At 39.5% G+C, this 13522-nt stretch overlaps 1 protein-coding gene across 3 annotated transcripts in view; it reads right to left on the bottom strand.

Annotated features, from left to right (window-relative positions):
- Positions 1-13522, bottom strand: part of TRIO (trio Rho guanine nucleotide exchange factor) — a 255922-nt gene that overhangs the window by 128110 nt on the left and 114290 nt on the right. For all 3 annotated transcript variants that reach the window (XM_054814119.1, XM_054814117.1, XM_054814118.1), the window contains exon 11: positions 8364-8555. In XM_054814119.1, the coding sequence (XP_054670094.1) occupies positions 8364-8555 (192 nt within the window). The remainder of the gene's footprint in view (positions 1-8363; positions 8556-13522) is intronic.

Genomic DNA, 13522 nt, shown 5'->3' with positions numbered 1-13522 from the left:
TTAAGATCTTTTGACTATGTTTTAATCTCTGCTTTTATACATTTTAGAGATACCAGTAAGCTTTATTAACTTCGAACCTAATTAAAAAGTTAACAAAGTTAAAATACAGACAGTAAGCAAACTGGCTTAATTTCAAAAGATAGAAAACCACATTTTATTTCTTTGCTTAACATTTTCTACAGAAATATCCATTCCATGCTGCTGTTTCTATAATATTCTGATCATAAAGGTTTCCTAACTATCAAAGGAGCTACATTAAAATAGAAAACTCAATGAAGGATTCTAGATCTTGATTAACCGATTCCTTTCTTAGAGCCTTACATGCCTCCTGAGGTAGGTTTTGAGTTAAGCAAGCTATAGGCTAAATTTTCACAAGTTGTGAAGAATTAATAACATTTAACCAGACTCTTTTCTACAAATCTACTACCCTCCCCCCCCCAAACAGATCTGCCTATTCATACACACTGTGTTATTCTGACTACTCATATGCTTCAAAGACAATGCCTGTCTCAGATTTGAATGCAACTCCATAGCCGTAAACACCACAAGCTCAAGCCACAACAGTCTTTCTGACAAAGGAGCCCAAATCAGTAGAACTTCGCAAGTGGGTCAAAAGCACTCATCAACATTCATTCCAGCATAACCCACTGCAGCATCCAAATTTATTTTTTTTTTTCCAAATGCATACTTAGGAATGCAAATTTCACTTCAAGACAAATGAAACTTAAGAGCAAGAAGCCTGACAATAAAACCTGAAAAATTTACTCAGGTTTCAACACCCAGACAACATGTTTTTATTCCTCTCTCAGCTTATGAAGCTCATGTCTGAACCGCAATAACAGGACATCATGTTAGAGACTTTCCAAGTGAGCTGGTGTGTAGACACAATCAGTGCAGCTGGCAACTGTACAAGGATATTAATTTGAGAGTAACACACTGTTGTTGACTGCAGATCTCATGGTTTGGTGCTAGCTGGAAGAACTCTACCTCACGCCTATTGCATTCTCTATAAAAGGCCCAATTTTCAGAGACGTTTATTACAGACAAACTGGAATTAAAGCCATTTTGCGTCTCTTGGACTATAGCAAGTTTGCCCCTTGGCTCCCTTACAAGCACCTGCACTGTGGCTCAAGACAGGACTAAGAACCACTTCAATTTTTTCCAACACGTCTTTTGCAGCTGGGTTATGTCACATCTGTACAGGGGACACCTCACCTCTGCATTTCTTATTCTTCACATACACTTCAGCTACTTCTGTAACTGGGTGGAGCAGAGCTGGCAGGAGCAACAAAACTTATAAGCATCGGGCGGGTGATGTACTGTGCATGGGGATACAATTCCCTGAGAGCTCACCCTAGCTGCTGGAGCCCACGCCAATGCAGAACAAGCAGACTTTTCCTTCTGTGTACCCAGGTCAAAGCAACACTGCCTGCCTAGAGCAGAAAGACACGGGCACCAGCACAACAGAGCGTTATATCGACTGGCTTAGTGCCTGGTCAGCATGGCATGACTGTAAACACGGTATCTGGCCCCCAAGGTACCCAAGGGCTCAAAAATACACTGCGTTTGCCTACTTCATTAGCCGAATCGCCCACTGCTTAGGCACAAAAAACATTTTACAAATGTGCAGAAAGAGAAGGATAGTAATTAGTATGCGTTACTTGTCTAGCTATGATTCATACGCTGTTGCAAGTGGAACAATTTAAGCTGTTTCTGAAGTGACTAAACAGCTCTGTGACACTTCCATAGCAAAAGTTACTGTAATGCATTACCAAATAAGCCTTTTACACTTTTCCACTAAGTTTCTGACAAACAGCTTTTCCTCAAAATAATTTTAATGTTTATACACAAAAGTTAGAATAAAGCCAACACACATGAACAAAACTGCCAGGTTATTAAAGCTGGATAGAAATTCATGCAATTTACTGAGAGGAGCTTAATTCATAACGAGCAATAGCCAGCTGGTTCGTATACAGCTTTAAAACCAGAATAAGCACTGGATATACTGGAAATTACATAAATTACTTTGTTTTAGGATACAAAACTAAGTATGAAGACAGTACAAGGTTGCACAGCAAAGCCAAAAGAAAGTAACCAGTTTACAGTGGGGGGTGAACAGGGACCGGAGCTTACCCATACATGTTCAGCAGTGCAGAACTACAGATTTTATAGTGCGATGATTTTCTGAGGTAATGCATTATTCCATAAAAGAGAGCTTGGCAACAAAAATCCGGTAGGGAAAAAAAAAAACAAAAACCAAACAAACTCATCATTAAAAAACTATTAACTTTCTCTCAGTGTGAACTTCAGAGCAACTTCCAGGCATGATTTTTTCCTATTCTCTGTAAATCAAGCAGCTCGAAGATCCCTAAACAAACCACCGAGTCCTGTGACCTCAGTAAGAACTTTATCCAGCAGCAAGACAGCTCTAATGTACAGTGAGAAAACCATATAAATAACTCAATCCAGTCACAGAAGGAGGCTCTTCTGCTCTTTTCATCTGCTCTTCACATCTTATCAGAATTAAAATTGGAGAGGGAAATCAAATTCTGAATCCCTGACAGGCAAATGTTTCACCCAGCAGATTTTTTTTCTTGATCTAAATATAGCACAGACTAAGAAACATCTGCTTGAATGAGCCTGCATCCTGTGCTACCTCTTTCCTAAGTTCTTGGGAGCATGCCATTAGTCACCGAGATGGTATTATTTTAATTGTCTGCAACATCCTGGAAGTTTCAGTGTTTCCATCATGGGCCTCTATCCATTTAAGTCCCATCCCTGCAATCTGCTGAAAGACTGCAACTAAATAAAACCCTACAGCATTTTGCCATATAGAATGGGAGAACAATTATTTTTGAGTAAATACCTTCCCAAGTGCACACAGTTATTTTATTTGGATAAAATATCTGCCACGCTCTTTTGCAATTTATTTTATTTTTCATTTTTATAATAATGGCTTTTGGATATTCAGTCAGCCTTTTCAGCAGGGTAAGACAAAGAAAAGCACAAAGTTTCTGCATTTAAAACCTGCCAATTCCTCTTTTTTGCCCCTTCCCCCCAGCACAGTGTTGCAGTATGTGTATTACCACAGGCACAGTTGTTGAAGGAGCTATTTTATTTGTGCAGGGCCAAATGTTGCAATAGTATTCCCTAACAAGTATATCTGGGCATAGGAAGGGGCTGATGTGTGTGTGTCTGTAAGCTCTGGCTTTCAGGACATGCAGTGGACAGCTGCTGTATCTTTTTAAAAACAAAAAGGGTAAGATGTTAAAGCCCCAGGAGTTTGCCTTCCAGGGTCTTTCAGTGACATTTATGATACTAAATGCAAGCATATTTTTTAAAAATCAGGTTTAATGATCTTAAAAAGCTTCAAATATTCATACTTATTCTACAGTTATAATGGAATCAATTTCCTATTCAGAATAAATTCATCCTTGAAGCAAAATCAAGTCTCTCACATCTTCCTAAAATTACATCAACTACTAGTACCCTGCTAGTACTCATCCCATTTCTTAACTGAACAAGAAAAAAATGTCTATACCATAGCTTCACACAGTTTAAAGGTCTATTTCAGCCTCACTTCTCTCAAGCACTTAGTGCTATTTTAGTAATGCTTGGACTTAAATTCGGTCCCTTTTTTCAAGCAAAGTAACTACCAGTATTGGAAAACTCAAGAGAGAAAATCTGTGCTGGGTAACTGGACCCCAGTCCTACCAAACCAGTAAACCCCAGCACACTTCAGTGTGCTGTCACTGAACATGTTTCTCTTATTGCAGATTTAAAAACTGTCCTCAACTCTCAGATTCAAGATGACTGGCATATCAGAGCACTGACCACAGACTGCATTTCATACATTTTGCCAGACCTGTCACACTGAGCATTGTTGTGCTATAATGACACGATAATAATATTAAAGATGCACAAAAGCCCAAGGGAGAGAGTCTTCACACTTCACTGGTGGCATCCAAGAGCTGCCCTGCTGCCTGGAAAGGGCAGGCAGAGGAGCGAGCAGTCTTATTGTGACATCCACATTTAAGCTGTAGACCACCAGCACAGAAGACACCCAGGAGTGACCAGCAACCAGAAGAGCAGGTTTGTCACCTCAGGGTCCACCTGGGATGAAACGAATGAAAGGCTGCATGGATGGACAGACACCCTTCCGCACAGGATGATGCAAAGGAAGGCGTGTTTCTGGCAGTGGGTCGTGAGACAAAGCGAGACCTTTATCAACAAGCTTTTTTGAATCAAATACACATGCCTCGTAGCTAGATGTGAATGAATCGACAGCATGATGGCCAGAGCAAGGCCTCCTCAGCCTTCCCATGCATTGGCACCCTCAAAACGATGTCACCTTCCTTCAAGAGCTTGCACAGATTACTGTTCCATTACTTTTGTTCAACAACAGCAAGGTTTTGCATTTGAAAGCTTAGCCAATTCCACTTCCTTTTTCTTTGTTTCAACCTCAGTCTATTCTGGTTTAAAGTTTAGTTTGAGTAAGACAAAAGAAAGGAGACATCTAGTAACACCATTAAGCATATTGTGTATACATAAAAAGTGCTCTGAGCTATTTTATAATCAACTTGTCAGAATACACACAAAAGGTTATATGCAAAAAGCCAGCAGACTCTTAAGAGATCATTCTCTTTCACATACAGTCAGCCTGAACTGTATTCCCACACTTGACTCCAGTTAGGAAAATATCTGTTGCTCTACTTTGGCACTACTACAAACACCTGGCTTGGCCAGGATTTCAGTCTTCCCACTCACAGATGCTGAGGGAGCCATTTCAGACAGCGTGTGTGCATGTGTGTCTGTATGTATGTGTATGGAAGAATTTGAATTCACACCAAAATCCTGTTCATCTCTACTTGGTGACAGATTTCACAGCAAAGACTACCGTGACTCTTGCTCCTATGTTTTGTACACCACCTTTTAGGATAACCATTTATTTAGGAAATGTATCTTTTACCTGTGCAATTTTTTTCTCATCTTGTCCCTCCTTGTATTACTAAATGTCAAAAGGCACCAAAGCCATAAGGGATTCCCTGTCTTGCAATGGTCAACAGTTTCAGATGTTCAGGTGCATTTTATCCATCCTCAGTCTACGAACCTGCCAGCACACAGTACTTTCAACGCAAAGATTCTGATAGGGCTATTTATGCTCCCAAACACTTTTAAAGCTCACCAGTGCACTGCTTAACTTCAGTATCTCACTTACTGAAAAATTTGGCTTATAGATTCAAATTCCTCATTGTTTGCATGGGAGCTAAAAATCAATATTCACAACTTTACAAACTTAAAACTAGTGATAACAGCATGGAAGCACAATTTATATATAGCAGGCAACTGATTTTCAAGGATCACCATTAAGCAATACAAGCAATGGTGATACCATTACATAACATCGTATTTCTGGCTTCCCTGAATACAACCCTCCCCCCCCCCCAAAATGAGAAACATGGTTTATTGAGGTTAGTCCATGAGGAGGCTGAGAGCTTATATGTTGTTTTCTGATGTTTGCAAGCCACAGGGAGCTCTAGCAGCTTGTAACCACCTGGCTACAGAACTTCTGGAAATGTTAAAAGCAGCCAGCATTTACAATGTGCATTGTAACAGGCTGCTGCACACATACTACACAGCTGCTTTGTGCACAGGTATAGCAAAAGTTTGTTACTTCCAGGACGTGTCAAGCCGATATATTGCTTTTGTGGCAAGCATGCTGCTTCTAAAAGCAGAAACTGTGCTGATTTACTAAGCATGAATAGAGTAACAGTATTGTGCAGACACTGCAGGGCTGACGCTTCCCACTGCATGGGAAAAGTTGCAGGGAAATTCTGTGTCAAGTATAAAGGTTATGTACAGCTACAGGGGAGAAGTAATATTGGAATGCTCCCATCCAGATGAGAGGAATTCATTCAGCACGAAGTATTTCTGGGGCAAAGAATAAAACATACCAAAACATTCTACTTCAAAACAAGCAAGGGATTGGATGGATATCGGAGCCAGATTTCAAAGACTCAAAACAGCCAACAACTCAGATTACCAGCTTTTCTCAGCTCTGTGGCTCCTTTCAAACTGTCACACACAAACAGGGTTTTTATTCTTCATGCTTATTGTTTAGACCAGGAAAACACACAAAAAGATACAAGAAAAAAAATTCACCCTGAATACTTGAAGGGCAAAATGTGTTGGTGGTGTTTTGTTTGGGTTGTTCTGTGTTTGGTGGGTTTTTTTGTTTTTTTTTTTTTTTAAACAACTGAAGCATCTCTTTCCGGTTCAACAACTAGCATATTATCCTACTACTTGAACTCCTCTCTTCACTACCTAAGCATGCACATTAATTTCTTCACCATACAGCAGAAAGGTTACGTGCTTACAGGTATGCACTAGTTTATTCAGCGACTTCCCACATCCTGCAGGAGAAATGCAATTCTCCTGCCAACAAAGCATGGATGACTTTCAGGTTTAGGGCATTTTTATCTTCCATCTGTTTTGTGATGCCTTCTCAGCACTCCACACGCATGTTTGATAACAAACAACATGCTCTTGAAAACAGATCAGAATACAGAATGCACAAGACAGCTTTCAGCTTGCTATTTCTTTGCACCTTAACCAAAGGACTAGCCTACTATAGATGAACCACCTGCCTCACTCTCATATGTATTTTTAAATAGAATGCAAATAAATAAAAAGATAGTCTTGCTTACATAAATAAGTACTCTTTTTAATTTTCCTTGCTTTATTAGCTCTAAAGGTCAGGACGTGACAAAACCAACCAACCAAAAAAAATCAACACGTGTACATCAGCCATAGTATCTTCCCCCCAAAGTCCAGGCTGCAAAGAGGCTGCCATAGTAACAGCTGTGTGCACTTACAGGGTCACAATATTATCCATTTTCCCAGAGAAATAAATCAAGATACAGAATATCTTTTTTTGTGTTTTTCAATAAAACATTATTATCTAGGGGAGCAGTGGCAACATTCCAGCACATCTGGATCAGCCTCCCAGAATTACTCAGCAGTGACTCACAGATCAGTCTGCCTTTCGGGGTTTCTTTGATATTTTAAAGCTCTTTCCTTGCAAATCCTTTTACAGTCTCTGTCTTACGATACAGCATTTATGTTTTGCTTAAACAAGCAGAGTCCTGGGAGAATATCTGCAAGGAAGCATCTACAAGAAAACTGATGGGGGAGCTATGTACTCATGTCTAGAGCTAAGAAGTAATTCAATCCTGACCTCCTTCAAAGACCAACTGGCTTGTGCATTTGTTTCAAGTGCAAAGCAGATGTTTCACATACAAAAAACTCCCACCCTTATCCTCTACAAGGTTTTGCTGAAGAAGCTACTTTGAATACTATACTTCCCCACTGAACAGACCATTTCTCAATATAGAGTGAAGGGAAGGAAGACATAATCTGACATGCTGTGATCCGGAAGCCTTTCATATTTTCACGTAGTTTGAGCAGTAAGAAGATTTAACACGAGCTTTAAGCAGAAAACAAGTAATCTACAGTTGTCAAAATCTGCCACTACCTTTAACCAAAACCCCTTACTGCAGTCCTTATTCTTGCTCTAGCCTATTCCACCCTCTCCCGTGAACTTATAATTTCATACAATCTGTGTTCTGAATCGGAGCGGAAAACTGATCAGGCTAAAAATTGTGTTTCACTTAATTGTCTTTTTTCCAGTGTACCAGTTCAACCTTTGAAAGAGACTAAAAATCGCAAATATGAGGCAAACCATTCTCATTATCAGATAAGATCTTTAGGTTGTGAAGAACCATCAATATACAAGATCAAAATGCAATGTGTAAAACAGAGAAAGAAAACAAAACCTCTCTGGGTAGCAGGGGTGCCTTAAGTAGCCTTGTGCTTCTGCCATGAGTTTTAGTATCCTGAACCGTGTCAGTCTAACCATGTGTCTGACAACTCAGTTAACTGCACTGGAGAGCTGGCTGGGAAAAAAAAAAAAAAACAAAACCAAAACCCAAAAAAACCCCCACAAAACCAACAAAAGCGAAGTGCACGGTATCTCTCTCCCCCAGCAATGCTGTCTTTTAGCTGTATCAGTTCCTTGATCTGACCCTCCCCCCTTCCCCATGACTGAACAACCATGTGTACTTGCACAAAGAAGGCAGAAGCTGCTTGTGAAAGTAAAAAATAAAAATAAAAAATTAACAAAATCCATAAACAAAACGACTACGCTACCCCAGCCCCCAATCTGCAGTGAATTACAAACCAAAACTCATCATACAACAGGGGTTTCATGACTTCTTACAGTAAGGTTCTAACAATGAAAGTAACATTGGACAATATCAGTTTTAAGGTTTAAAGTTATGACCGCGACTTAGCAGCAGTTTTACCTCTTTAACATGAGTGTGAAAGGACACAGACATGTCCAGCAGGATCTTGCGTTGCTCCACACGCCTAACAAAATCCTGTATCCGGTCTTCGAGCTGATGGGCAGCTTGATAAATTTCCTCCGGGTCACACTCCCCAGTCTGAGCGAGCTGTTCAGCTGCTTCTAGGAGCTTATCTGCATTGGTGTATGTGTTCTGTAGAGAAATAAGTTAGTTTCACAGGATTAAATGAAAGAAAATTCAGTCAGTATATTTTAAAGCCACTCCACTAATGAAAACAAAAAGGCCCCTGGAATGTATTTTTCTTTCTTCTTTTTTTAAACGTAGTGGAATATAATCTTACTAAAGATTTTGTTATATTTCTAGATACTTTTTGTTTAACTGTGAATAAATTAATTCCTTAGCTCCTTATTTAATTCTATTCAAATATCTCCTCGATCCAAAACCAGGGAGCCTATTTATTCTTCCTTGGAATTAGTATTTTATATTCACAACTAGAATAAAGATCAGCCTAAATGTCTAATTACTTGCAAACTGGCCTGTTTCAATACTGAAAAAATCACTACAGTCACGGCCAGAAGACTTTTCAAATGTGTATTATTAGAGTTGAGAAAGTCCTAGCTGCTGGTAGAGATGCTTAACATCAAATTCACACATCCAGCAGGAAGGTGGAAGGAGAAAATTTCTCTCCATCCTTACAGAAGTGAGGTATCCAAAATTCACGTGACAGGTGAATTTCACATTTGTGAAACAGCAGCAACAGAGGAAGACTTTGGAAGTCAGCTATGGCTGAGTGTCAGAGTGGAATATTGTCCCAATACATCATAGGATTAATAAATGCAGATCAGCAGTCCTATAAGATACTTGGGTCAAAGCAGAACACGGAATGGGAGCTCTGGTACCTGTTGTGCTGACAGCACTATGGTCCAGAGAAGAGAGACATGTTTAACAACTCCTAAAGCTCAGAACTTGCAGCTTGCATCTATGTATCTCTCATTAATTCAAAGCAGGACGGATTCTAAACATTTGCTATAATTTGGGTGCTCTTTTTGAGCATAACCTTGTGTTTTTATGCCTTAGAATAGTTCTCAAAACAGCCTCATCGAGAAAGCATAAAAATATGTTAACCTCTGGAGAAAACAGATTGAAGCCAAGTCTACACTAAAGAAACTTTGTTTATGATGCCACATTAGGTCTCCTGATAAGTTTGTACCACAGACTATAAAAAAAATTAAAATTCTTGACAATATGAACTACACCTTTCTCTTTTCCTTTCTGCCCTTCCATCTTCTCCCAAGCTCAATTACATCAGGTTAAACACATTGCTCGCCAAGATAAATTAAGCCTATGTAAATGTGCTCTTCTTTGCCATAAATATAGTATCACACCTCTAATTAACATAATATCCACAAAAGTTAAATCCAGGCCTGGCCCTAAAACTCAACTAAAGGGCAGGAATTAAGAGCTCTCCTCCAGGGTCTCAAAATTACCAGGCAAGCCCAGGACAGATTACATGACTCAGTGCAGCTTTCATGTATTTGGGGGGAGCTCCTCCTTCATTTATTATGATCTATTTATGTAAGGAATTCAATCCATGCTGCTCCTTGATTTTGACTATGTGCACCTTAGCCCCTCCTCAACTTTCAGCTTTTTAATTGCACAGAGAGGTGGAGAACACCTCCCCAGTTTCCCTGTGAAAGCCTGCAGAGACTAACATAAGCCTGCCCTTTTTAGCGGGGAGCGCACTACTCAACGCTCCAGATCGTTGGCTCACGCCGTGTTGGCCCAGAACACACTCCAATCTCTGCTTTGGTGTTTTGACTTCCACGGTCCCAGCTCACACGTGTTCAAGGGGCAAGGCTGAAGAGCCTCAAGGCACTCCTCAAACAACAACCACTTCATCAACCCAGAGGGCCACACCCAGCTGCAGATGGCTGAAACAGAAGTTTCCCATTTTAATGAAAACTTTATCTCACATGTGAAGCATTGTTTATGAATTCCAAGAGTATCTTCCATGCAACACAGGCCCAGGCACATCAGACTGCTCTTTCTGTAAACTGGATGGTGAACTGCCTGTACTTAGAAGTGATCACAACCTAGATGCTGCTTCAAAAGGGGTTGCAATTCTCAAACCTTAACAGCAGACACATGCCTTATCACTAAAATTTCTCTTCCAAGTAGAACTTAAATATAACATAAATATTTATCTCGGCAAATAGTAACTGCCCTTTGGAATACAAATCGCAGCAAATGGGCGTGCTGTACTAACTACTGCCTTTCCCAACTCTCTGCTCACTTCTAAACAATGCTTGGAGGGAAAAAAAGGAGTAACGTGAAGATTTGAAAACGTTGGTTCCAAGGGGCAGCCACGAGTTAGAAAACAGAAGTTAAGCAGAAAGAGCAGTAGTTCTCTCTTGAAGCTGTTTATGCCAGTTTCCTAAATTGACAAAGGAGCCTTCATGGTGACAAATTCAACAGTTTTGAAATGGATTAACACTTCCTCAGAATTTCTCCACTAGCATGCCCTTCCCAAATCCCAGGGGAAAAGAATCAGCCTGGTAAGAGCTTTAAGAGGTCCTCTAGTCCATCCTTCTGTGCTCCAAGGTGTGATCAACTATACTCAAGTCTTTAATAGGCATTCTTCTCCAAAATGCTGAAAGACTGTCCATAACAGAGAGTTCACCACCTTCCCCAACAACATATCCCATCGGTTTTCTAGTCTTCCTGTTCAGAAACCTTCTCTATGTATTCTTCAGAAAAAACAATCACCATATTTTTAGAAAACATATCAAGTGACACATCATAGAAAAGTCAAAGGTAAAATTTAAGAGACTACTGCAGAAACGAGTAGTACTGACAATAAATACAGGAACAGAAATGAGTGGTGGTATGGAATGAATTTCATACAAACTGGAGTTTATTGCACTATGGAGGGGGAAGAGAGAGACACACATGGATGGAGGAAGATTAAGAGAGGTACACAAATCATTAAAGGCAGAGAAAATTAAGATAGATTACTCATTAAATACAGCGGATGTTATCATGTTTAAGCATCAGACAACACACTTAAAATGAAAAAGCAGAAGTACTTTTCATCTAAGGAGCAATTAAATTGCATAACTCATTGCCACAGGATCTGGCATACATTTCAAGAGCATAAATAGGTTCAAAAAGTAGCTAGCCTAATTAAGGGGAGAAAAGTCCATCAGTGACTATTAGAACACTGGTTCTGATGCATCCTTCAGTTCCAGACATCAAATATGCCAGGAGGGTAGTGGTAACTTTTTAAGCATACAGTCCCTTTCCTTTGTGCATCTAGTGATGGCCACAAGATATGGTAAAACATGGACCTGTACTTTGATGTATTACAGCCATTCGTGAGTAAAGTTAAGAAGCAGTTCAAATACATAATCTTTTTTTTACAGCCTTAAAGGAGGTAGGAATTGGTGGTGGTAGGGAAACAATAGGTGTATTCAAACGAGGTTTGGAAGAATCTTTCTTGTGCATTTCTTGCACCAAGAAGACTGGAGTTCTTTACTCAGATGCAGTCTGCACATGGGAGAAAAAAAAACTTACCTGTGGAAAAAGATCCCTCTAACTAATTCTTGCCATACACCTTTCATGTATTTTGAACATAGGCTACTGTCAAAAAGCAGACATCAATCATAGCTGAAACAGGAGAAGCTGACTTAGAATTTTATACAAAAATGCATGGGGAAGTACAACCGCACTATTGATCTGCATCCAGTGTTTCTAAGCTGAAAATCCACGCTCATAAGTGAATCAGTTATGTCAAAATTTGGAGTCTTGACACTTTGACTAAATGGTCTCATGGATACACAGATGATCATGGGAAGAGGGAAAAAAATTTAAAAAATAAAACAGTAAGTAGAAAGTGAACTGGTAGTCTTCACATGAAAAGAGCAACACAATTTCACAATAGCGGGTGCAAGCTGAAGTGTGTATGTGTAGCACAAATGTCAATACAACCGAATTTAGGGAGGATTATTAGTCAGCTGAGCTTTGACTATCCAGTGTTTCTGTAGTGGTAACAAAGTGCCAAATAAAGAGAAACAAGCCTTCATTTCACAAGAATTTTAAAGTGACTAATTTGTGAGCCCACAGCCCGTTGATTTTGGAACATCTTTTCTATTTGACACAGCTTATTTTAATGTCTTTGAATGCTGCTGAGGAATTGGCACCTCATTCACGTTAAGAAGAATGAGAGAGGAAGCAGAAGGGAAGAAAAAAGAAATAATTTTGGCTTCCCTCGAAATCAGGAGTTAGCCTTCAATCAGGAACATTTCAACATTACTGCCGGCTCCCTGCATTTGATAAAACATCGCCATGCCACTGACAGTTCACTTGACACTGCCTCCTCTTAACTTCTGACTAGAGCTGACTGAAAATCCCCGATTATGCCTTGGGTCCTATTAAAAAAAAAAAAACAAACAAAAGACAAAGAAACCCAAAAAAACCCCCACCAAAATGAAACACAACAAAAAACAACAAGAAGAAAACCCCCAAACAACAAACCCCCCCACCACCACCAAACAAACCCACCAAAGACCTGGACCAACCAGAAATGTAGGTAGAGGATAAATCAGCCAAAAGTTATTCATGCTTTAACAAGGACTGCAGATTGCTGTTTTATACTTGAACATAATCTTCCTTAGAACACCAATAACAGGAATGCCTTTTGGGGCCTACTTACATTCAGTTTTAGAGCAAGCAAAAGGAACAACTCAGAAGGTGTGCCTCTCTTGGCAGTCAGAGTTAGAGATGAAAAAAATACTTATTAGATCATTTTGTCCATCCTTCTGTCAGTAGAAGATAGTCCCCTGTAGTGTATTTAAGTTCTTTCACCAGTCTAAGTTTTCAGTATCTCCAAAAATAGAAATTCCACCCATCCCCTATTTTAAACTCCAGTAACATTAAGTTTTAGGAAGTTTTTGCTAAGTATTTGCTTTACAACTTTCTACTTTAAAGTATAATGCAAACTAACAAGATGCTTTTTTAACAGTTTACATCCCACTAACAGCTCTACATGCTTTATCCCCTTTGGTTACTCAAACTTTTTTTTTTTTTTTCTTCTTTGCTCAAACAACACAGTATTAAGTATGAGATCATTCAGGTTTTGTTAAGTATCTTACAGAAATAGA

This window comes from Grus americana, chromosome 2, assembly GCF_028858705.1.
Source record: "Grus americana isolate bGruAme1 chromosome 2, bGruAme1.mat, whole genome shotgun sequence".
Taxonomy (NCBI): domain Eukaryota; kingdom Metazoa; phylum Chordata; class Aves; order Gruiformes; family Gruidae; genus Grus; species Grus americana.
The sequence above is the reverse complement of the archived record's forward strand: the minus strand, read 5'-3'. Positions and strand labels throughout refer to the sequence as shown.